Source organism: Hypanus sabinus, chromosome 25 (genome assembly GCF_030144855.1).
Source record: "Hypanus sabinus isolate sHypSab1 chromosome 25, sHypSab1.hap1, whole genome shotgun sequence".
Lineage (NCBI taxonomy): Eukaryota > Metazoa > Chordata > Chondrichthyes > Myliobatiformes > Dasyatidae > Hypanus > Hypanus sabinus.
This window is the reverse complement of record NC_082730.1, coordinates 4,340,742-4,365,931: the sequence shown is the minus strand read 5'-3', so window position 1 is coordinate 4,365,931 and position 25,190 is coordinate 4,340,742. Positions and strand designations below refer to the sequence as shown.

General features: G+C 44.5%; 1 protein-coding gene across 1 annotated transcript; it reads left to right on the top strand.

Annotated features, from left to right (window-relative positions):
- The first annotated feature begins 250 nt into the window (after nucleotides 1–250).
- On the top strand, nucleotides 251–14,338 carry LOC132380873 (transmembrane and death domain protein 1-like). The gene is made up of 5 exons (XM_059949791.1): nucleotides 251–419; nucleotides 3,482–3,601; nucleotides 7,865–8,017; nucleotides 10,852–11,134; nucleotides 14,122–14,338. The coding sequence occupies exons 1-5, from the start codon at nucleotides 269–271 to the stop codon at nucleotides 14,336–14,338; spliced, it is 924 nt and encodes a 307-aa protein (XP_059805774.1). The 5' UTR covers nucleotides 251–268.
- The last annotated feature ends 10,852 nt before the right edge of the window (nucleotides 14,339–25,190 follow it).

Below are 25,190 nucleotides of genomic sequence, written 5' to 3'. Positions count from 1 at the left end.
AGACTGACACTTGAACAGGCAGAGCAAACCCATGCAGTCAGTGGGAGAATGTGCAAATCCCACCCAGTCAATACTAGGGACAGAGGAGCTCTGATGTCACCCTGCTGACCTCATTTATATCTTATCAGCAAATTAACTATTTGAGGTGAAACTTGTCAGTGATGCAGCGACACACCAGCAAATGAAGCAGAAATATAGCAATCTTATTTAATTCACTGATAGAAACATGTTCTCTCCCTCAGCTGCAGACAATATAGGAATTCACCAAATGAGTCGAATTGCCGACATGCTGACTTCTGTGGAATGTGAGGCTTTATACACAAAGCTGACAAACCCGGAGAAGGACATTACTGACGAACTTAACAACATGCTAGAAGAAAATGACAATCTTTTCAAGACCAGAAAACGCAGAGAAATCAGTAAGTAAATTTACAAATCTGTCCCGGCAGCTCACAATTAATTAAGACTGATGACTTAAAAAATCCATCTTGGTGTCCAAAGTATCAGTGTTAAAAACAAGGTCTTGCTAACTTAAAGTTGAATATTTTGTAATACATTTTCTATACGCATACACTTTGAAGGGGTAATTGTTCATCAAGGAACAAATAAGGAACAAATTTTTTCAATAAGCAACAAATGAGGGATTTTTGAGGTCCCATTGTACATACAAGAGTATAGTGCAGGAACAGACCCTTCATCCCAAAGTGTTGGTACAGACCATTGATGCCAAACTAAACTAATCCCATTTACCTGTACACAGTCACTATCCTTATTTCCTGCCTGTCCATGTACCTATTTAAATGTCTCATAAATGTTGCTATTGCATCTGCCTCAACACTGCCCTAGCAGCATGTTCCAGACACCCACTACTCTTTAGGTAAAAGAGGCATATGGTATACTTGCCTAATAAGGCATTAGTCGAGGCATTAAGTTCTAGAGTTAGGAAGTTATGCTACAGCTTAATAAATCTTTGGGTAGGCTTTCAATTCTGGTTGCCCCATTATAGAAAGGATGTGCAGGTTTTGAAGACAATGCAAAAAGGTTTACCTAGATGCTGGCTGGATCAGAGGGAATGTGCTATGTGAGAGATTAAACAGGCTTAGATTGTTTTCGCTGAAGATTTGGAGGCTGTGTAGAAGTGTTGGCCAATCATCAATGGTTCGAGGTTAGGCAACTCATTACTCAACTCTTAATTAACCAAAGTTTGCACTTTATTATCTGTACACAACATCAAAATAATTATGTTGACCCAGGCAAAACAACTTAAAACACAACTATACTGTTCCCTCTGTACTGATACTCACTCAGACCACTTCGCCAATTTATAACACCAAAATGCAATCTCCCGTTGGCCAGCCGATTGATCCTTCTTCTCCCAGCCTCTTCCATGGGTTTCCTCCTTGTGATATTAGTCTCTGGAGATCTCCCCCCCCTCTTACTTTTCTTACTTTTAAATACTTCTTATCAGCTCAAGTGATGCACCTCATTCCTGCTGGTTTGAGGTCATCTGACTGACCTATAATGGGTGACCCAGACACTAAGTGGAGGTAACAGGATTACTTCTGCAAACCTGCCATTGTACCCAATACACAGCTTATCTGAGAATGATCACACATTTAGTACATCAACAGCAGAAGCTCCTTGCTCAATTGCTCCAGTTAAGTTATCCCAGGGCAAGAATCAGTTCAGCAAACAGTTCACAAAATAGACGTTACAGAGATGCTTCGCAAAATGGCAGCCTCCATTCCTTCAAGCACATGGCAAGAACAAAGACAAATGTTCTATAGTTCTGTGATGCTGTGGTACCTTTTCAATCTAGCCTACTGTGCAAAAGTCTTAGGCACATACATATAGCTGGGTTGTCTAAGAGTTCTGCACAGTACTACACTTGTCAATGTGGGTTCATCTGCTTTTGTTGTTCTTGACCGACTTGAGTTTGATGTTTTCTTCCATATTGTAATTCCTTCATGGCCAACAGTTTACATGATTATGAAAGGCGTAGATAGAGCAGGCAGCTGATACCCCCCAGGGTCAAAATGACCATATTAGATGAGTCAATTAAAGGTGAGAGGGGGAACCATCAAGGGAGGCATGTTGAGAAAGATTTTAAAAAATATAAATACAAATTTTTGGTGCCTGGAATGCATTGCCAGGGGAAAAAGGTTATGACAGATATTAAAGACACTTAAGAGGCAGTGGGTCAGATGGCAGAGAAGGAAGCCTGGGGGGGGGGGGGTTGGCTCCAGTGTAGACACACTCATCCCTGAGACACAGAACAGGATCATTTGATTCCAAGCAACTGCTTTATTGATCATTACAAAATGTCTTTCTGGTGTTTCCCGCTCCCTCCTCCTCCCTTCGTCCCAACCATGATTCCCCTCTCCTTGCCCCCTTCCCACTCCCAGTCCACAATAGAGACAAATATCAGAATCAGGTTTATCTTCACTCACATATGTCATGAAATTTGTTTTTTTTTGTTGCAGCAGTACAGTGCAACACATAAAATTATGACAGTACTGTGCAAATGTCTTAGGCACCCTAGATACATATATACTGTATGTGCCAAAGATTTTTGCACAGTACAGTAAATTTCCAGTGAAAGCACCTTGGTATGTTTTGTTGCATTGAAGTTGCTGTAAGGCAAAATGCCCTCTGATGTTCCAAAAACGTCACCTTCAAGGTCCGAAGTTCAAGGTTCAAACTACATTTATTACCAAAGTATGTATGCAGTATACAATTCTGAGATTCTTCCTCTCCAGACAACCAGAAAACAAAGAAAACCATGAAACCTATTCAAAGAAAAACATCACCCCCCCACACACAAAATCCAGAAATCACACAAATGGCAATAAGAACATCATCACCCCCCCCTTGCAAAAAAAAACACAAAAAAATCACTCATAGGGCAATAAGGAAGAATGGGCTAGAACATAGATAAAACTGAGAGAGTCTAACTTGAGCTACAGTCCAAACCAGAAATTGCAGAGTTCCTTGAAAAGTATCATGGGAGAAAGAGAGTTTTCGAGTTTCCTTGGGAGCAGCAAATGAGAAACCGCCACATACAGAAACCTTTTCCAGTTTTCACTCCACCACTACATTGCACTAAATCCTGACACCCCAGTGTCTAAGTTTCATCGCCAAAGCAGGGTTATGGTTTAGACTGATGTTGTGTGTGAATTGTGCTCTCCCCTGCTCAACTATTGGGACATATTCTTCAGTTATTCTTCAGTTTCAAGAGAAAATGGAAGGGAGAAGCTCTTCTCCCATAATCTAAAAAATCCTTAATGCTTAACAATTAGGCATTAACTTCCACCCTTGAACTAGGTTGGAGTAAGGTGGGATTTAATGTAACAGGAATTCAGAGACTGCCCCATGTTAATATAATGATATCACTGCGCATTCAGAACTGCTCAGCACTACAACTTACCATCACAAAGTGTAATCAATCCGTTTTTCCACCATATATTGGTTTGCTTCTTAGCCGACTTCAAAGACTGCAAGGAAATTCTGCTCAACTGGCTGAGGGTGGATGGTGACAGTATGTACTGGGATCGGCTGTCACGAGCATTGAGGCAAGTTGGTCGGGAAGATGTAGATAAAGGTAATTTTAATAAATAATGCATATTTAATCAGTAATCTCATTCAATGATCATAGTTTATTATCAAAACTGAATCAAGTATGTCTTTGGTTGTGTATTAACTAAAATAATAGAATTTGGATTAATAAAATGAAGATATTTTCACCATATATTATATTTTATTGAAATATAGTGTGGAAAAGGTCCACCCAACCCCTGAGAAACACATGGCCCAGCAACCCCCCAATTTCATGCTAGTCTAATCACAGGACAATTTACAATGACCAAATAACCTACCAACCAGTACATCTTTGGACTGTGGGAGGAAACTGGAGCACCCGGAGGAAACCAACACGCTCATAGGGAGAATGTACATACTCCTTTTAGGCTGCAGTGGGTATTGAACCCAGGTAGCATAACTACTTTGCTACCAGTCTAAACTTTGAGTCTTCATCAAGATTAGGGTAAGCTGGTTTCTGAAACAGGGTTGATGTGACTACAAAATTTAGACTACATTTAAAATGAGTGTTTCAATCAATTTTAATAAGTTTTCCTTTCATGAAGATCTAGGTGGTAGATTGGAGGTACATCATTACAAAAGATGTGTAAGGTGCTCCTTCCCTCCACTAGCCTGCAGGTTACCCTTGAGCAAGGTGTAGCTCCTGCTAAGCCCCCGATCAGGGTCACGTGAAGCCATGGGAGCAGGTGGTGGATGGTCGTATGAGCAGCTGGTTCATCTCATAAGTCTTGGTTATGTGACCACTGACACCAGGCTGACTGTTTCTGAAGAGTATTGATAATGGCTGGGGTCACCCGTCTTGGAAAGACACTGCCCAGAAAAAGGGAAAGGCAAGCTATTTCTATAGAAAAATTGTCCAGGAACAATCATGGTCTAAGACCACGATCATCCACATCATACGATATGGCACATAACGACGATGATGATGAGATATAATGATAGATGGACATGAATCATGTGCAATGATTAGTTGCATTTTGGCCCATTTAAGCCACTGCCCCAATTAGTTGACATTTCATAGAAAAAGTTAAAAAGGTATAAAAAAACACAAATTGTTATTCAACAGAGTAACACATTATGTATTTAAATGAAGGACGGATAAAATTTGAACACCGCAAATAATACTGCTGGTTGACCATTGTATCTGACAATGGCAATGCAGTCTACAATTTTGACCTGTCATCTGCCTGCCCTCCCTGACAGTCTGACTGCATGCTAACTTTGCCTTTTTACCATTAGCCCTATCCTGAGTCTTTCACTCCAGTTCCCATACCCCTGCCAAGTTAGTTTAAACCCTCCCCTGCAGCTCCAACAATCCTAACCACAAGAATATTTGTTCCTCTTGGGGACAGATGCAACCCATTCCTTTTGTACAGGTTATACCTCCTGCAGAAGAGATCCCAATTGCCCAAGAACCTGAAGCCTTGCCTCCTGTACCAGCTACTCAGCTATCTACTTATTTGCCATATTATCCTGTTTCTACCCTCAGTAGAGCATGGTATAGGTAGCAATCCAGAAATATGGTCATGCTCTTTGCTAATAGGATTAAACATATAGACTTCTTTCTAAGTGGGGAGGAAGTTTATAAAACAGAGTTGCAAAGGGATTTGGAAATCCTTATGCAGGATTCCCTGAAGGATAACTTGCAGGTTGAGCTGATGCCAAGAAAGACAAATGCAACGTTAGCATTCATTTCAAGAGGACTAGAATATAAAGCAAGGATGTAATACTGAGGCTTTATATGACATTGGTTAGACCACACAGAATATTGTGAGCAGTTAGTGCCCCCTTATCTAAGAAAGGATGAGCTGGCATTGGGGAGGGTCCAGAGGCGGCTCATGAGAATGATTCTAGGAATGAAAGTTAACATATGAAGAGCATTTGATGGCTCTGTGCCTGTACTCACCGTAGTTTAGAAGAATCAGGGGAATCTCATTGAAACCTATCAAAGATTGAAAGGCCTAGATAAAGTGGATGTAGTGAAGATGCTTCCAATAATTGGGGAGTCTAGGAACAGAGGAATATCTTTCTACTCTACAGCATTAGAGTAGAAAGATATTCCTTTAGAACAGAGATGAGGGGGAATTTCTTTAGGTTGTGTCCTCCTTTGGTCAGTGAATCTGTGGAAACCCTTGCGACAGACAGCTATGGAGGCTAAGTCAGTTAGTATATTTAAAGTGGAGGTTGATTGGTTCCTGATTATTAAAGGTATCAAAGTTTATGGGGAGAAGACAGGAGAATGGGATTGAGGAGGAAATCGCTTAGCAACAATAACCACTTTGGCAGAGAGAGAATCAGTATTTACTAACAAGTACCTTTATTGTCTAAACTAATAAGTGCATAAATTCATAAACTAAGTAGCTGTGTGCACTTCCACTAGGTACAGGAAATTACCTTAAATATTCTTGACTCTTGAATCAAGAGTGAAGGCCTGGAACATGGACTGTTCCACACAGCCAATGAAAAGGCTGACATAGATGGGGCCAGTGTGGGTTCCCATGGGTCCACCTTGAGTTTGGAGGAAGTGAGAGGAGCTGAAAGAGAAATTGTTGAGTGTGAGGACCAATTCTGCCAGACAGAGGAGGGGAACTGGTTTTCGTTGGGGAGAGCATTAAGGCCTCCTTGATGCACGATAGAAGTGTATAGGGACTGGACATCCATGGAGGAAATGAGGCAATCACACACAGGAAACTGACACTTGTTGAAGTAATCAAGAGCTTGTGAAGTGACACAGATATACTTACATAGGAAAGGGCTGAACCAAGGGGTATAAAATGGAATCGAGATTCATAGGCACAAGTTCGTGGAGCTGAAGCAGGCAGAAACAATGGGCTGACCCAGGCATTCGATTTGGTGAATCTTGCGTGGCAGGTAGAAGTCAGCAGTCGGGAGTAAGGGAGCAATGATCTTAGTGGCTGTGGATGGGAGATCTCCAGAGTAGAAGAAGTTGGAGATGATGCCGGAAACAGTGGTCTGACGATCCAGAGTGAGGTTCTCTTCAAAGGTTAAGTAAGAAGAAGTGTTTGAGAGTTGCTGCCTGGCCTCAGCAAGATAAAGGTCAGTCCATCAAACTACAGCACCAATCACTTGCCTGCTGGTCTGAGCGTGATGTTGCGATTGGTGTGGACAGAGTGCAGGGCTGTGCGTTCACAGGGAGTGAGGTTCAAAGAGGAGAGAAGAGTGCTGAGGTTGAGCCTGTTGCTGTCTTTTTGGCAATTAAATATGTACAGATCAGAGCAAACAGAGAACCACATGGGGGTGTCCAAGGAGAGGAGGACGGCTAGAGAAGGGAGAAGGGGTCATTGCTATGGGGGGGGGGGGGGCTCTCACTAAGGTGCAAACATAGGTGGCCAAAGGTAAGACCCTTGCAGAGGACAGAACTTTCTGCCTCAAAGAGAGAAAACTTGGAGAGGATCCTGAAGATACAACAGGGATTACAGCTGGGATCTGAGGTGGGAGGCGAAGAGAGCTGAAGGAGAGGGGAGGTTTGGGGTGTTTAGGGAAGGTAGGGATGGAGGAAGATGTAGGCGGTGAGAATGAAGAGGTGATGAGGGAGTCTGAGAGACCCACGGTTGGTAGGGAATCATGATGGGTGAAGGGGAGCCCAGGGGCCCAGTGGCAATGAGAAAGGTCTCAGCTTGGAGGCGGGGGAAGCTGAGTTCAGAGCTGGAGGTGTCCGGGGCCTTCAGAACAAGAGTTGGAGACAGCAGGATCCATTGCCTGGATGTTTAAATGAATTCTAAAAAAGCATCAAAGGTTCAAAGGTTCATTTAATTTCTAAGTATGTGTACAGTATGCAACCTGAAATTCTTACTCTTCACAGACATCCACAAAACAAGAAACCCCATAGAATGAATGATAGATCACCAAAGCCCCGAAGCCCCGACCCTTCCCTTCATCCATTAAACCCACATGAGCCAGCAGAAGAACTGACTCTCCCACCAGGCAAGCACCAGCAGAAGCCCCAAAGAGTCCTTGATCCAGAGAACCAGAGTCCACCAAAACGACAGCCCACAGCCAGCACTTTGGTATCTCAGACAGATCTCTCTCCCAGTGACTACATACTCTAATATCAGCATGTGAATGTTACTGGAGAAGGTTTGTTAACAAAGCCAACTGCAGGGACTCTATATTTTGTCGTCAACCTGTTTTATAATGTCTCATAATTTCACAATGTGTCATGTCTGATAAGAAGCAAACACAGTGAAAGCCACATGCAGAAAGCTGGAAGCCAGTGAGATAATTACAAACTGTCTCCTTTTGCCAGAAATGAGGAAGAACATGAACCAAGACAAAACTCTGGAGGTGAATAAGAACATTGAGCAATACGGTAAAACATTGAAACATGCCCATTCCTCACTAATTGTGACTGATGATGAAATTAAAGTTAAGGACCAAAACAGAGAAAAACGTAGTGAAGGTAAGTTCAAATAAAAATGTTAAACCCAATGCTTTGTAATACGTATAAATTCATAGGGTGTGAATTGTTGATAAGAGGGTGACGTAATAGCAGAGCTTAGAGCTGACGTTCTTGAGAAATTGTCCAGTGAGGCCACGTGGATAGAAGGAAGGGAGGATCACTCTATCGGGTCTGTATTATAATAGTCTGCCAGAAAATAAGGAACAGGTGTGTAGAGAAATGGTTCACAGTTGTAAGAATCCTGATAAAGGATCTTGGCTGAAAGTGGTAGCCATTCATTTCCCCCATAGTTGCTGCCTAACCTGCTAGGCTCCTCCAGCATTTTGTGTGTGTTGCTCAAGGTTTCCAGCACCTGAGGAAGTATCTTATGTCCCGTATAAGAATAATAGATTTGTACCATCCTATGGACATGGTGAAATTTGAGAAGTATGTCTGGGAAATATATGGACTTCTGAGTCAGTATGTGGAGGGGCTACTTGGGAAACTGTATTCCTCTTGGTGAAAAAGGCAGGGTAAGTAATGGAAGTGGAGGGTAGGAAGCTTTCTAGTTCGAGTGACCATAATTCTGTTAGTTTTGAGACAGTGATGGAAAAGGATAAGACAAGTTGACAGATTATGGTCCTAAACTGGAAAAGGATTAATCTTTTAGGAACTAAGCAGTATCGAGCAAAGGTCGACTGGGTGAATCTGTTTAAAGGAAACGGAACAAATAGCAAGTTGGAGGCTTTATTGCTATCAAAAGTGCAGGGACAGCTTCTTCCTGTGAGGGTGAAGAGTAAATCTGAAATGATAGGAAACCTTGTATGAAGATAGATATTAAGGCTCTAGACCAGGGTTCCAATGGGCCCCTCAGTTATTGGTATGCACCAATGACATAAAAAAGGTTGGGCATCCTTGCTCAAAACATGTATTGGTCTCAGGAGATCAGAGATGAATGAATCCTTTGATGACTGCAAAAAGATTAGTAATACAGTTAAGAGTAAATAAAGAGGCCAGAAAGATTGCTGGACAGTCCATGAAGCTAAGAACACTACCTGACAATTTTGCTCTTTTTTGCATTATTTACTTTTTTATTTCTTATTGTAACCTAATCTTTTTATGTATTGCACAGTAATGCAAAATAACAAATATCATGACATACAGTGTATCAATAATAAAAAACCTGATTTTCATTCAAAATGTCGATGAGAGTAGGGGAGGTAAGGCGTTTCCTTCACGTGCCACAACCTCTTCTTCTGGCAGCTTGTCCCATACACTCACCACCCTCTGAAAAGGTTGCCTCTCATGTCCCCTTTAAATTTTTCCCCTCTCAGTAAATCTGTGCCCATAGTTTTGGACTCCCCTAACCTGAGGAAAAAACTGTTACCATCCATATTATCTACGCCCCTCCTAATTCGAAACTTTTCTTCTCTGCTCCAAGGAGTGAAGAGCAAGCCTGGCCAACTCCTTTCTTTAACTCAGACCACCTGGACCTAATAACATCCATGAAAATCTTCCCTGCAGCCTTTCCAGTTGAACCACGCCTTGCCCGTAACAGAATGCCTACAGCCGTACATCATACTCCAAATACTCCCCAAAGGAGTATGCATCATCGTCATTATGCGCCATGTCGAATGACGTAGGCCACCGTTGTCTTTTCTCAACCCAGGTGGTTAGGCTGCAAAAATGGTTTGATAAATGTCGACTTTTGTATTTTCTGTGGAATTAATCATTTGGTTTGGCTCCAAAGAAATGATAATAAAAATCACTAACAGTAAAAACTGGAATAATTGTTTACCTTAAGCTTCCTCTCATGAACATTTCACTCTGTACTCACATCCTGCTGGTCGCTAAATCATTCCTGCGTCTCTCATCCTTCGTTGCTCTGCACCTTATCCCCTGTTTCTGCACTTGGGCTCTGATGAAGCGCCTCAGAGCTGAAACATTGACCCTGAATTTCATCCCACACGTGTGGTCTCACCTGCTGAATGTCTTCTGATTGTAAATATATATTTATTGATTATTGATTTGTACATTTATTAGAGTCATAGAAAAGTACAGCACAGAACAGGCCCTTCAGCCCACCTAGTTCATGCTGAACTATTTAAACTGCCTACTCCCATCGACCTGCACTGGGGCCATAACCCTCCACACCATACCATCAATGTATCTATTCAAACCTCTCTTAAATGTTGAAATCAAAGTCGCATACACCATTTGCACTGGCAGCTCATTCTACATTCTCATGACCCCCTGAGCGAAGAAGTTTCCTCTCATGATCCCCTTAAACTTTCTATCTCTCACCCTTAACCCATGACTTCTAGTTGTTGTCCCACCCGACCATAGTTCAATAATTTGCTTATTGAAACCGTGAATACCATGTCACTATATTTTATTCCTCTTTTTGCACTAATTACTTAACTTTATATACGAGGGGTGATTGATAAGTTTGTGGCCTAAGGTAGAAGGAATCATTTCTGGAAAACCTAGCACAATGATTTTTCAACATAGTCCCCTCCTACACGTACACACTTAGTCCTGCAGTCGTGGAGCATACGGGTCCCTTCTTTGTAGAAGTGGTCCACAGCAGGGCTGATTGATAAATTTGTGCTCGAAGGTAGAAGGAAATGAGTTATACAGCTCTCATTACATGCAGTTCAACTCTGAGTGAAAATTCTGGAAGTTTGAAGTTAATAACTCATCTCCTTCTACCTTAGGCCACAAACTTATCAATCACCTCTTGTATATCTTTACTGGGTTTCACAGTTGTTATTATTTGCATTGCAATGTACCACACATTTCATGACATCTGCCAGTGATATTAAATCTGATATTCATGATTTATTCCGTTTCAGCACTTAAAATCAACTGGGATGAACTGGAACTCATTGTTGAAATGGAAAAGCTCCCACCTTATCCAAGAAAACTCACAGATGGATTCAAGACAGTACTTTGGGGTGTTTTTTTTGGATGTTTTAGTTCCACAATCTTAGGTGCAATCACTATGTACTTCATCATTAAAATAACAGAGAGAGATTGTATGGAGATAATGCGTCGGTCCAGTGTGCTTCAACGCATCAGGCGTCGAAGAAAACAAGTGAAACATGAAGTCTACTCTTCAGATGATGAAAGCTGTGTGTGAGGAAAAATTTCCAAACTTGCCAAACATTATTTCTCACAATTCCACACAGTAAACCATCACCAGAGATGTCAAAATCAAAAATGAGTACTGACTAAAAAGATGCATTTAGTATGTTTTCATTAACCATAAATGAATGATTCAAAAAATTAATATACTCTTGAGTGGCTGTGTCTCCATTGCATAATCACTGAATATACAGTAGTCACTTCCGGCTGACAAACTGATGGCATTTCCCCCTTTCTCTGCATCCCAGAAGGAAAAATAACAAAATGTGAGGAGAACGTTTTTCACATACCGGTTGAGGGGTAAGTGGAATGAGCTACTAGAGACCTTTGGACAGGTAGATGGATAGGAAAGATTTGGAAAGACAGGGACAATTGACTATCTCAGGTAGGCACTGTGGCCGGCATGGGTCAACCTGCACCAAAGGGCTGGGTTCAGCGCTGTATAACTGTATGAAGGGGTTGAATGCAGTGATGCTGACTGTATGCTTCCTCTCATGAGAGTTAGCTAAAACTAGGAAAATGCACTTCACCATAAGGAGTTTCCCACTGCGAAGAGGGAATCAGAGTCAGGTTTCATATCACTAACATATGTCATGAAATTTGTTATTGTAAACTGCTATACATAAAAACCAAATGGCAGAGGGAAAAAGCGGCTCCTGAATCACTGTGTGCACGGTTTCAGGCTTCTGTACCTCCTTCTTGATGGTAACAATGAGAACAAGGCATGGCCCAGGTGATGGTGATCCTTCATGACAGATGCCACTTTTTTGAGGCAACTCTCCTTGAAGATGCCTTGGATGCTGTGGAGGCCAGTGGCCATGACTAAATTTACAACTTTCTGCAGCAATAGACCCCCATCCCACCCTCATCCCAGACAGTAACTCACCCAGTTAGAATGCTCTCCCTAGTACATCTGTAAAAAACTGCAAGAAGAGGAAAAGCTCAGAGGGATTGGCAGAGGCCGAGACGGACAGTAGCGAACCTTAAACACCTCAGGAATTATGAAGCATGGGGAAAGAACAAGAAATTGGTATTGAGGTCAGTTTTGAGACAGTCTTATTAATCATGGAGCCATGGAGAAACCAATTAGAACTCATGACACAGAATAGTACAGCAGAGGAACAGGTCCTAGCAGCCATGGAGAAACCAATTAGAATGCAGGACACAGAATAGTACAACAGAGGAACAGGTCGTAGCAGCCATGGAGAAACCAATTAGAACACAGGACACAGAATAGTACAGCAGAGGAACAGGTCTTAGCAGCCATGAAGTCTATGCCAAAAATGGAAACAGGCTCTTCAGCCCACTTGTGCATTTCCCCCCAAGGTGCCATCCTGCACTTGTAAAACTTGCTTGTGTTTGGTGGGCCCTCTAAAACTTTCCTATGGATTTCTCCTTCCAGTGTATAAATCCTCCCCTGCACCTCTATTCCCCACTTCAGCCTTTCTCTTCTTCCCACCTGCCTATTACTTCTCCCAGGTCCCCTGTTCCTTCTCTTCCTATTGTCCACTCTCCCCTCCTTCTCCTTCTCTAGCCCTTGACTTTTTCTAGCCACTTGTCTTCCCCTATCACCTTCCAGCTAGCATCTTCCTCCTTCCCCACCTTTTTATTCTGGCATCTTCCTTCTTCCTGGCCAGTCCTAATGAAGAGCGTGGGCCCGAAACATCAACTGTTTACCCTGTTCCACAGTTGCTGCTTGACCTGTTGAGTTCCTCTGTGTGTTGTTTGGATTTCCACCATGTGCAGACTTTGTGCTTGCCCTTTCCTATCGAAGCACCAGACCACATTTCTTTTAATTATACTCACATCTCCAACTTCCCCTGGTACCTTGTTCTATACCTCTACAACCCTCTACATTAAAACCTCACCTCCTTAAATTTCTCCTCTCTTACCTTAAAACTGTACCCTGTAGATTTAGACTTCCTTTCCCTGGCAGCAAATGGACGGTGATCATCCACATTACTTAGGCCCCTTGTAATTTTATAAAACACACAAAATGCTAGAAGAACCTGACAGGTCACAAGCATCTATGGATCTTGTGTTGCCCCAGGTTTCCAGCATGTCGGTACCTCCAGATGAACTCTTGTCTTTTTGTGTGTTTCCCCCAGCCATCATTCAGTGGTTTTCTATTGCCATGTGCTCCTCTCCCGACTCCTGCTCTACTCCGGCCCCTGTATCACTGAGTACTCTGTCTCTCACCTGTTTCTTATTATTACCTGTGTATTGCTGCCACCCATGTCTCATTGTGCTCCACCTATCATCTGCCTCTCTCTTTATTGCTCAGTGTATTTCAGTCCTGTGTTTGCTCTTGTATTTCAGTCCTGTGTTCGTTGCCAGATTATACCAATGAATTTTCCTGAGCCTTCCCAGTATTTGTATCTGAACTCTGTCTGGCTGAATATTGACTCTGCCTCTTTCCTGATACTGGTTTTTGGATTTCTGTGGAATTTTTGATCTCTGTCTGAACTTTGACGCTGATGTTGTTGCGCCACCCCCCCCCACCCCCTAGATTTGCTACTCAGAGAATATCACAGTGTGCACAGTATGTAGTCTGTGATTGGGCCCCTGCTTCAGCGTCCTGACTCAGCATCTGCAGAATTTCTTGTGCTTGTGATTTTATAAACCTCCTCAGGTCTCCCTTCAGCCTCCTTCCATACAGAATCAGGTTTATTATCACCGGCATGTGACGTGAAATTTGTTAACTTAGCAGCAGCAGTTCAATGTGATACATAATCCAGCAGAGAGAGAAAAAAATAATAAAAATAAAACAATAATAAAACAAATAAATCAATTACATATATTGAATAGATTTTTTTTTTAATGTGCAAAAACAGAAATACTGTATATTAAAAAAGTGAGGTAGTGTCCGAAGCTTCAATGTCTATTTAGGAATCGGATGGCAGAGTGGAAGAAGCTGCTGGTCTAAACATTAGCAACACCACCTGGCCTACATTTCTGAATTCGTGACTGACATGCAGCACGTTGAAGGGGAAAATAACGCTGTGGCTGGTTGTCTCTGCGGCTGCCGATGCCACACAAATTGGTGTTGACTATGCCCAGGGCAGCCAACCAAGGTCCAGGCTCACAGGACAGAAGTCACAGGCCCGCGGCTGGGTGACAGCTATTTCGGAGACGCAGGAGTTTCTCCTCTGTGCGACGTCTCAACCGATCACCCTTGCCCCACAGTGCCTGTAAATTGTATTCACAGTCTCTCGCATATGGGCAGGAAATCTTCACAGAGAATTGTTGCTTTAAAGGTCATGTCACACGGCCTTAGTAAGGAGGTCGGAGACTGGAGTGCAGCCTGTGTTATGTTTCCACGGGCAATTATTAACCATCACGTTTGGGCACCATTGGCACGTTTTGAGATCCCTGAGTGACAGCTTGTCCATGTCAAAGTGTACACGATTGGTCCTGTTCCTCCATGTTTGCACGCATCTCCTCACTATGGTGGTCAGAGGTTGTCCCTCTAGAATCGACGACGGCTGCAGACGTGGCTCAGGCGTTCAGCAACACCTGGATCGTTTGGTTTGGCTCCCCATCTGAAATTTCTTCCTATTGCGATCCCCATATCACGTTAGACCTTTGGGTCGCAATGGCCCAGAACACCGGTGTTAAAAATGCATCACACCACAGCGTACCACCCATAGTGCAATGGCCTGTGCGAGCGGTTTCACCATCCCTTAGAGGCTGCAATGAGGGCCTCCCTGGTGGAGGAGTGTTGGCATGATCAACACCTGTAGGCCCTGCTGGCTTCAAAAAGGACCTGCAGGCCTCCACAGCTGAGTTGATAAACGGGCAACCGCTACGGGTGTCGGGTGATTTTATTCCTGACGCCACGTCTGCCTGGTCAACATTTCAGCAGCGTTCTGCCCTCCTCAGTAAACTCAATTCTTTTACACCTTTCCCTACCTCTCATCAGGGCGCACAGTTGGGTTCCAGTTGACCTACGTACTACCTTGTTCGTTTTTGCCCCCATGATGCACATGAACACTCCCTTGAGCCCCGTTAGGTTGTCCCATTTGGAATGGGGCAAAAAGACTTTTACTGTAGATAGAAAAGATAACCTGAATGTATATCTGTATATCACCTTAAACCAGTCCATCAACCTGGATGGTTCCGCTGCCACAGCCACATCGCAACATGACCGTGTGTGAGTCCGCACAATCTGGATGGGGCTGAGCCACCCGCTATCACTTCATCAAAGGCTCATGGGATCCGAGTCAGCAGCTCGTATGAGCTCCAGACCCACAATGCCGGCTTTGCTGAATTCCCGTGGGGTGGGGTATGTCACATATTGTTCATAAGAGAAACGGTTCAACATAATTCATAAACACAGCCATTGAGTTGTTGCGTTCACTTTGACAGGCGCTGTCTGACGCGATGATGTCAGTCAAGCTTTCAGTTTTGTTCATAATGGCAGGGCTGCAGCTTTTGTTAAACACATGAAATAACTCTAGCGTGTTTTATTTACAAAGTCTTACAAACTTTCTGAGTCTCTTACTCAGCTCCCCATTTATGGATGTACAGATTTCCTTGGGCTGCATATTTACTGTAGATCTGTTTTCCTCCTCTCTGTCCAAGAGGTTCTCAACATCTCTGACCAAAACAGACATAAAATATTTGTTTAATTCCTACGCCATTTCATGATGCACCAATATAATTTCTCCTGTGTTAGTTCAGTTAAGTTTGACACACGAAGAATCTAACAGATGGGTTAGGAAGGTGGAGGTTGAGGGGAAGGGCTGGTGTGAGAGGAACCATTGTGGAGACAGACAGGAGGAAGGATATCTCCATCAATATATCCCTTCCCCAGACCCTTACACCCGCTCACATGGCAAACTGAAGTAGCATCGCCGCCAGCTCCACAGCACCGCCTCAAGGTCTCTTTCATTCTGGTAACCATCAACAAACCAATCCGACAGCTCCTTAACTGGCCAGTCATCAGCTTATAGCGCTCCCACCTGCCCATCCAATCAGACAGGGCGTCGCCCACAGTGGCCAATTAGGAACTCAGTGTGCGATTGTAACAGTACTCAATTGCATGGCTTTAGCCAATCCTTGTGTACGGTCCCTGTGATCGGCCAATCAGCTGCGGACCCCCCACCCCCGACGAACTGACAGTTGCTGCTGGTCGCCTTCCACTTGGAGAGTGGGTTGGGGAGTAGGGGAAGAAAGGGGAGGGAGAGAGAGAGAAGAAAGAGAAAGCTGCAGGGGGAGGAAGGCGTGAGGTTGAGGTTGAGGGTGGAGGTAGGGGATTGGAGGATGGGGAGTTTGGGGGTAGATAGAGTTAGGAAAAGTAAGGGAGAGGGTAGGGAAAGGGAAGGAGGTTGTAGGGGTGTGGGTAAGAGGAAAGGGATTGATGAGTGGAAGGAGGAAGGGTATGGTGCAAGAAGAGGGACAAAGGTGAAGATAGAGGGGTTGGGGAGGGCGGGAATAGGATGCGAAGAGGAGGGAGGAAGGTAAAGGGGCAGGAGTAGGGGTGGTTAGAAGGGAAGAGGTAATGACAGTGGGGGAGGTTGAATTGAGAAGAAAACAGGAATTGGAAGGAGAAAGGGGAACAAAGAGGAGGGGGTGAGAGAGGGGAGGGAAAGAGTAGAGAAGGAAAGGTGATGCATGGGAAGGAGATGGTGGTGGGTAGGTAGCAAAGGGGAGGGAGTGGATGGAGGGTAGGAAGCAAGGAGAGGCATGTGGAGGCAGGAAATTGAAAGGGTGGAGGGATTGGGGAGGGAGTGGGGTGGAGGTTGTAGGATGTAGGGGAAAGACTGAAGCATTGAGGTAGTAGAGAAAGTTGGGATTGGGGTTAGGCGAAGCAGAAAAGAGTGTGTGGAGGAGGGAAGGGGAAGGGGAGAGAAGATTTGTGTGATGGGGTGGTAAGGGGTAGGACATGGATGGGAAGAGGGAGGGAGGGTGGAGTGAAAGGGAGAGCGAAGGTTGGGATTACTCACTTCAGTACCCTTTAGGATAATAAAAGGCACCAAAAGGATCACTGTGGTTTCCTTCCCCGCCCCCATGTGTGACATTTACCTGGGGGGGGTGTACACAAAGTGCCTGAAGCATTGACCCCTCCCATAAGCTGTTTAATCCGCAAAAGTCAAGAAGGAGGTACAGGAGCATTAGGACTAGGACAGCAAACATGAGGAAATCTGCAGATGCTGGAAATTCAAATAAGACACACAAAATGCTGGTGGAACACAGCAGGCCAGGCAGCATCTATAAGGAGAAGCACTGTTGATGTTTCGGGCCGAGACCTTTCGTCCTGACCCTTCGTCCTAACGTCGACAGTGCTTCTCCTTATAGATGAGGACGAGGACAGTCTGGGTAACAGCTTCTTTCCTCAGGCTGTGAGACGAATGAATACCCTGCCATCACCGAGGTCTCGTCACCAGGACAGCGAGCTGTTTACTGTTTCTGTGCTGGGCACAGCATGCATTTTGAATGATCTTTCATTATCTGTGGTGATATTTTGTTTTATGTGCTCTGTGTGGTATTTGTTTTGCAGGTACACAGTTGTCTGGGGGAACATTGCTTTGTTTGGTTATACAGTATATAGGTCCAGTCAGACCACTGAGCACTTATACTTGTGTGGTGAGCCTACGGGTTGTGAGGAGAAGCTGGTACTCTCCCACTCACTGACTTCACCGCTTCAGCCTTGACACCATTACTGGAGACCTTCTGAGTGTGATCACACCTCCTCCTGCTCGGCTTTAGTCATGCTCTGCACTTCTGCACTTTTAGCTCCAAGTGCAAACTATTTGCTGATGCTGAAGCTGCTGGTCCCAGAGAAAGTGAACACAGAGTGCACACACGCCTGCTCTGCTCCTGACTGACTGACTCGTATGGTTCACTCTATGAGTTTCATTCAGGTCACGTTCAAAGCTTCAAAGGTCAAATTTAATGTCAGAAAAATGTATACAATATACATCCTGAAATGCTTTTTCTTCACAAACATCCACAAAAACAAAGAAGTGCCCCAAAGAATGAATGACAGTTCAACGTGAGAACCTCAAATTACCCCGTCAGCTGCCCCTCCCATGCATAGACAGCAGAGAGCAACAAAACCCCCTCCCCCACCAGCAAAAAAATAGTGAAAGGGTGGAAGCCTTTGTTTTATTTCCCTCTCTCTCTTTCTGGGGCCTCCACTACTTCCATGGCAGGCAGTGTCTGCACAGCTTGGCCACAGAGTGGAACTCTCTCTACACTGTCCCATCACACACTCCCAGGATATGGGTCAGACACAGAGTGAAGTTCCCTCTACACTGTCCCATCACACACTCCCAGGGCATGGATCAGACACAGAGTGGAACTCCCTCTACACTGTCCCATCACACAGTCCCAGGACACGGGTCAGACACAGAGTGAAGCTCCCTCGACACAGTCCCATCACACACTCCCAGGGTATGGGTCAGACACAGAGTGTAGTTCCCTCTACACTGTCCCATCACACACTCCCAGGGTATGGGTCAGACACAGAGTGAAGCTCTCTCTACACTGTCCCATCACACACTCCCAGGGTATGGGTCAGACACAGAGTGAAGCTCCCTCTACACTGTCCCATCACACACTCCCAGGACACGGGTCAGACACAGAGTGAAGCTCCCTCTACACTGTCCCATCACACACTCCCAGGGTATGGATCAGACACAGAGTGAAACTCCTTCTACACTGTCCCATCACACACTCCCAGGGCACGGGTCAGACACAGAGTGAAACTCCCTCTACACCAGTGGTTCCCAACCTTTTTTTGGCCATGCCCCACCTAATCACCTCTAAAATCCTGATGCCCCCTGTGGTGATATATAACTCTTATTATTCAAAAAGTGAACTCCTATTCACCTGGAGGAAGCCTAAAAGACCATTAACTTGGTTTAAACAAGCTTCCAAAGAATATGGCATTCATGAAAGAGAAAAATAAAAGAACCAAAGGACTGTTAAAGTTCTGAGGAAGAAATTACTAAGAAATTGTAAAAAAAAAGAACATTCAGTGATATTAAAATAATAATAAATAAATAAATAAAACAATGCCAATTCGTTTCTACAGCATACAAAGACAGATACACCGTTTAAAAGAGATGACGCAATGTACACACCTTCACACCACCAAGAACCGAAAGCTACTGCAAAAAGCAGCATTGGCACGATCTCGTACGAGTTTCTTACGCGTTTCGACTTGTTCATTCATTCCTTCCTACATCAGTCAATTCATTAATTTAATTATGAAAGCCATTTGATGGTTGTAATGATGGTGATACACTATATATACAGTACATACGCAATTACACATGTACATACACACAAGTATTTTTATGTATGCATACTGTATATACACATATGTATCAACTCGCACACACACCCATACTCACACAGACTTACTAGAAAAAATACACTGTTAATAACTCATTCTCGAATTGCCCCCTTAAAAATCAAATTACCCCCCTGTGGGGCGTACGCCCCACATTGGGAACCACTGCTCTACACCGTCCCATCACACACTCCCAGGATATGGGTCAGACACAGAGTGAAGCTCCCTCTACACTGTCCCATCACACACTCCCAGGATATGGGTCAGACACAGAGTGAAACTCCTTCTACACTGTCCCATCACACACTCCCAGGATATGGGTCAGACACAGAGTGAAACTCCTTCTACACTGTCCCATCACACACTCCCAGGATATGGGTCAGACACAGAGTGAAGCTCCCTCTACACTGTCCCATCACACACTCCCAGGATATGGGTCAGACACAGAGTGAAGCTCCCTCTACACTGTCCCATCACACACTCCCAGGATATGGGTCAAACACAGAGTGAAACTCCTTCTACACTGTCACATCACACACTCCCAGAACACGGGTCAGACACAGAGTGAAGCTCCCTCTACACTGTCCCATCACACACTCCCAGGGTACGGGTCAGATACAGAGTGAAGTTCCCTCTACACTGTCCCATCACACACTCCCAGGACACAGGTCAGACACAGAGTGAAGCTTCCCCTACACTGTCCCATCACACACTCCCAGGGTACGGGTCAGACAAAGAGAGAATCAGTGACCCAGTGTGTGAACAACTGTCCACACATGCTGCTGACATCTTTGGGAGATGCTGAATGTAACATCTCAGGTACCTATGACAGTCAGGGAAAGTGCCCTGATCTAGGTGGGAAGAAACTGGACACCGGGAAAGAGTGATTTGAAACGATGATTTTAAGGGGCTGAAGAAGATGGTGGGTGGAAGGGAGGGGAAAATCCTGAGAGGCTGGATTTATGAACATTTAGGGAGGCATAATATGATTAGGAATAGTCAGCATGGCTTTGTCAAGGGCAAGTCGTGCCTTACAAGCCTGATTGAATTTTTTGAGGATGTGACTAAACATATTGATGAAGGTAGAGCAGTAGTTGTAGTGTAAATTGATTTCAGCAAGGCATTTGATAAGGTATCCTATGCAAGACATTGAGAAAGTAAGGAGGCATGTGATCTAAGGGGACCTTGCTTTGTAGATCCAGAACTGGCTTGCCCACTGAAGGCAAAGAGTGGTTGTAGACAGGTCATATTCTGCATGGAGGTTGGTCACCAATGGTGTGACTCAAGGATCTGTTCTGGGACCCTTACTCTTTGTGATTTTTATAAATGACCTGGATGAGGAAGTGGAGGGATGGGTTAGTAAGTTTGCTGATTACACAAAGATTGGCAGTGTTGTGAATAGTGTGGAGGGCTGTCAGAGGTTACAGAGGGACATCAATCGGATGCAAAACTGGGCTGAGAAATGGCAGATGGAGCTCAACCCAGATAAGTGAGAAGTGGTTATTTTGGTTGGTCAAATATGATGGCAAAATATAGTATTAATAGTAAGTTTCTTGGCTGTGTGGAGGATCAGAGGGATCTTGGGGTCAGAGTCCATAGGACATTCAAAGCAGCTGTGCAGGTTGACTGTGTGGTTAAGAAGGCATACGGTGTATTGGCCTTCATCAACCATGGGATTGAGTTTAAGAGCCGAGGGGTAACGTTACAGCTATATAGGATCCTGCTCAGATCCCACTTGTGCTCAGTTCTGGTTGTCTCACTACAGGAAGGATGTGGAAGCCTTAGAAAGGGTGCAGAGGAGATTTACAAGGATGTTGCCTGGATTGGGGAGCATGCCTTATGAGAATAGGTTGAGTGAACTCGGCCTTTTCTCCTTCGAGCGATGGAGGATGAGAGGTGACCCGATAGAGGTGTATAAGATGATGAGAGGCATTGATCGTGTGGATAGTCAGATGCTTTCTCCCAGGGCTGAAATAGCTAACACGAGAGGGCGGAGTTTTAAGCTGCTTGGAAATATGTACAGAGGAGATGTCAGGGGTAAAGTTTTTACGCAGAGTGTGATGAGTGCGTGGAATGGGCTGCCGAGGACGGTGGTGGAGGCAGAAATGATAGGGTCTTTTAAGAGACTCCTGGACGGATACATGGAGCGTAGAAAAATAGAGGGCTATGGGTAACCCGAGGTAATTTCTAAAGTAAGGACGTGTTCGGCACTGCATTGTGGGCCGAAGGGCCTGTATTGTGCTGCAGGTTTTCTATGTTTCTATGAAAAAGGAAATGTCGGTGTCAGGGTGAGACAAGGTCAGATGGGGTAATTGGGCAGGTGGAGGGTGATTGTGCTTTGGCGTTCTGGTGTCAGTAGGTAAGACTGTACCAATTGAGAGAAGATATACTAAGCCCAAAATTGCAATGCATCAGATTTTAGTGATTGACTCTGGATCTAGAGCAGAGCGATGTGTGCCAGAGTATAGGGTGCAATGCTCTCAACCCGACTTCATCGTTCACTGTCCATCTGCTATTCCACACCCTGGAACAGGTTGTACTGATCTCTTTCCCCTTCTTTGCTCAAACTTGCTGTTTCAAAATTGGCTTGGTGATATAAGATGGGGAGCTCAGGAGTGTTCATCTGACTGGAGGCCTGTGACCAGTGGCGTTCTGCAAGGATCACTTATGGGATCTGTGTTGCTTGCGATATGTATAAATGATTTATACATAATGTTGTTGGGCTGAACTGTAGGCTTGCAAGTTGATGGAATTGTGGAAGGTGAGGAAAGTTGTTAATGGATTCAGCAGGATATAGACCAGTTAGAAATATGGGCTGAGAAATGGCAGATGGTTTAATCCAGACAAGTGTCAGGTTTTGCACTTTATGGGGTCAAATGTAAGGGGAAAGTATTCAATAAATGGCACAATCGTCCTGAGCACTGGAATACGGGGTATTCATGCACTGCATGTCCACAGCTCCCAGAAAGTGCCAACACAGGTGGATGGGGTGGGGGGGGGGGTAAAGAAGACATTCTGTATGCTTGTCTTCAGCAGTCAGAGTGCGGGGTATGAATGTTCATTTGTGTAAACCTTTCCTTGGCTTACGTCTGGAGTACTGTGTACAGTTCTGGGCTCTACATTACAGGAAGGATGTGGAGGCTTTGGAGAGGAGGCAGAAGAGGATCCCTATGTGCTGCCAAAGTGCTACACCTGCCCATTCACCTCCTCCCTCACCTCCATTCAGGCCCCCAGACAGACCTTCACCTGTGAATCTGCTGGGGTCATCTATTGTGTCCAGTACTCCCGATGTGGTCTCCTCTACACTGGTGAGCCTTGTTCAGCACCTCCGCTCCATCTGCCAAAAGCTGAACTTCCTGGTAGCCCAATTCCCAATCCCGTTCTGACATGTTCGTCCATGACCTCCTCTTGTGCCATGATGAGGCCACACTCAGGGTCGAGGACCAACACCTTGTATTCTGTCTGGATGGCCTCCAACCTGATGACATGAATATCAGTTTCTCTATCTGGTAAAAAAAAATTCTTCCTCCTTGCCTCTTCTTCTATTTCCCCACACTGGTCCCTTACCTCTTCTCACCTACCTAACACCTCCCACTGGGTCCCTTTTTCCTTTCCTTTCTCCTATAGTCCACTCTCCCGTCCTATCAAGATTCCTTCCTCTCCAGCCCTTTACCTTTCCTACCCACCTAGCTTCATCTATCACCTTCTCCCATTCCCCACCTTTTAACTCTGGTGTCTTCCCCCTTCCTTTCCAGTCCCGAAGAAGGGTCTCAACTCAAAATATCTACTGCTTGTTCATTTACATAGATGCATAACTGACCTGTTGAGTTCCTCCAGCATTCTGTGTGTGTTAATTTGGATTTCCAGCCTAGGCAGAATATCTCATGGCAAGATGGAGATACCACTCTACCAAAAAAAAGTAGGGAGCTCCTTCTCTCCACTAACTGGCAGGTCACCCTTGGGCAAGGTGTAGCACCTTCTTAGCCCCTTGATCAGGGTCACTTGAAGCCATGGGAGCAGGTGGTAGATGGTCATATGAGCAGCTGTTGCATATCATAAGTCCTTGTTATTTGACCACTGACATCAGGCAGACAATCTCTGAAGAGTATTGATAATGACTGGGGTCACCCGTCTTTAAGGAGATCTGAGGCAAGTTTTTCTGCACAGTGAGTAGTAGATGAAGTGGCGGAAGCAAATTTGATCACAATGTTTAGACGGGCATGGTATCATGCAGGGAATGGAGGGACAGGCACCAGATATAGGCAGGTGGTAATAATTTTGATTGACATGGTCACTGTGGGCCGAAGGGCCTGTTTCTGTGCTGTACAGTTCTACATTCTCCATTCTTGGTCCCTGTCCAGTCTCTCTATCTATCAGCATTCTTACCCTTTCTCTCTGTGTTCCTGTTATTTCCCTTCATTCATGTTGTCTTCTGGTCTTTCAGCACATTCAGTCTCTCCCTGCTGATCTATCTGTCTCAGCTTTTGTGTTTGGTCCTAGTTGTGTATGTCTCTCTCTCTCTCTCTCTCTCTCTCTCTCTCTCTCTCTCTCTCTCTCTCTCCCTCTCCCCCCACCCTGAGTCCAGCTACATTCTCATTCTCTGCTTCACACATCTCAACACTTGTTGACCAGACATGTTCTGAGTCTCTCTCATTTCCTGCCGCCAGTTGACACCCTGAGCTCCTGTGTAGGACGTGGGCTGCTGTTGAGATGCGATAAGCTAGTTGTCACAGGTTAAGGTGTTAATGAAGCACTGTGGCAACAGGTGACAGGAAATGGAAAAGTTCAGAATACTTCTGTTGATCAAGTGAAAAGATTTGTGAGTGGGAAATAAAACAATGCACAGCAGGTCAACTAAATCTTGGGTTCGGCCTTCACTGAGAGGTTATAATTAACTTCCAGGTATACTGGGGAAACAAGAGTCTAAAGAAAAAGAAAACTACAGGACAGTGGTACAGGTTAAAACTGTTGTGGAAATGACAGACAATAAATCCCAAGTGGCTGTATCCATTGTCATCCTCCAAGAGTTTCCTGGAGATTGTGGAGACGCTCATGAATTGAATTGAATTGACTTTGTTTTTCACATCCTTCACGTACATGATGAGTAAAAACCTTCACTTTATGTCTCCATCTGAATGTACAAAGTGCAAATTATAGTAATTTGTAATAAATAGTACGTACAGTAAGATGTACAACAGAACAGTCAATTTAGCTTAGAATTACAATTGTGTTGTCATGAATTAATCAGTCTGATGTCATGGGGGAAGAAGCTGTCTTGGAGCCGATTGGTTCGGGCCCCCTTTACACACCTGTCACTTTAAATGTCCTGGATAGTGGGAAGTTCACGTCCACAGATGTGCCAGCCTGTCCATGCCACTTTCTGTAAAGTCCTGCGGTTGAGAGAAGTACAATACAGCAGTACAGATTGATGTAGCTAGTCAGGATGCTCTCAATTGTGCCCCTGTAGAAAGTCCTTAGGATTTGGGAGCTCATGCCAACCTTCTTCAACCATCTGAGATGGAAGAGGCACTGTTGTGCTTTTCTCACTACACAACGGTGTGTACAGACCAAGTGAGATCTTCAGTGATATGTATACCGAGGAACTTAAAGCTGCTCACCTTATCAACCCCAGATCTATTGATGTCAGGGGTGAGCTTATCTCTGTTCCTCCTGTGGTCCACAACCAGCTCCTTCGCTTTTGTGACATTGAAGGAGAGGTTGTTTTCTTAGCACCACTGTGTCAGA

Coding starts and splice junctions, on each gene's coding strand:
- LOC132380873 (XM_059949791.1), top strand. CDS start 269: ATGAGTCGAATTGCCGACATGCTGACTTCTGTGGAATGTGAGGCTTTA. Junction 420..3,481: donor CAGAAAACGCAGAGAAATCA/GTAAGTAAATTT, acceptor TTTGCTTCTTAG/CCGACTTCAAAGACTGCAAG. Junction 3,602..7,864: donor TCGGGAAGATGTAGATAAAG/GTAATTTTAATA, acceptor TCCTTTTGCCAG/AAATGAGGAAGAACATGAAC.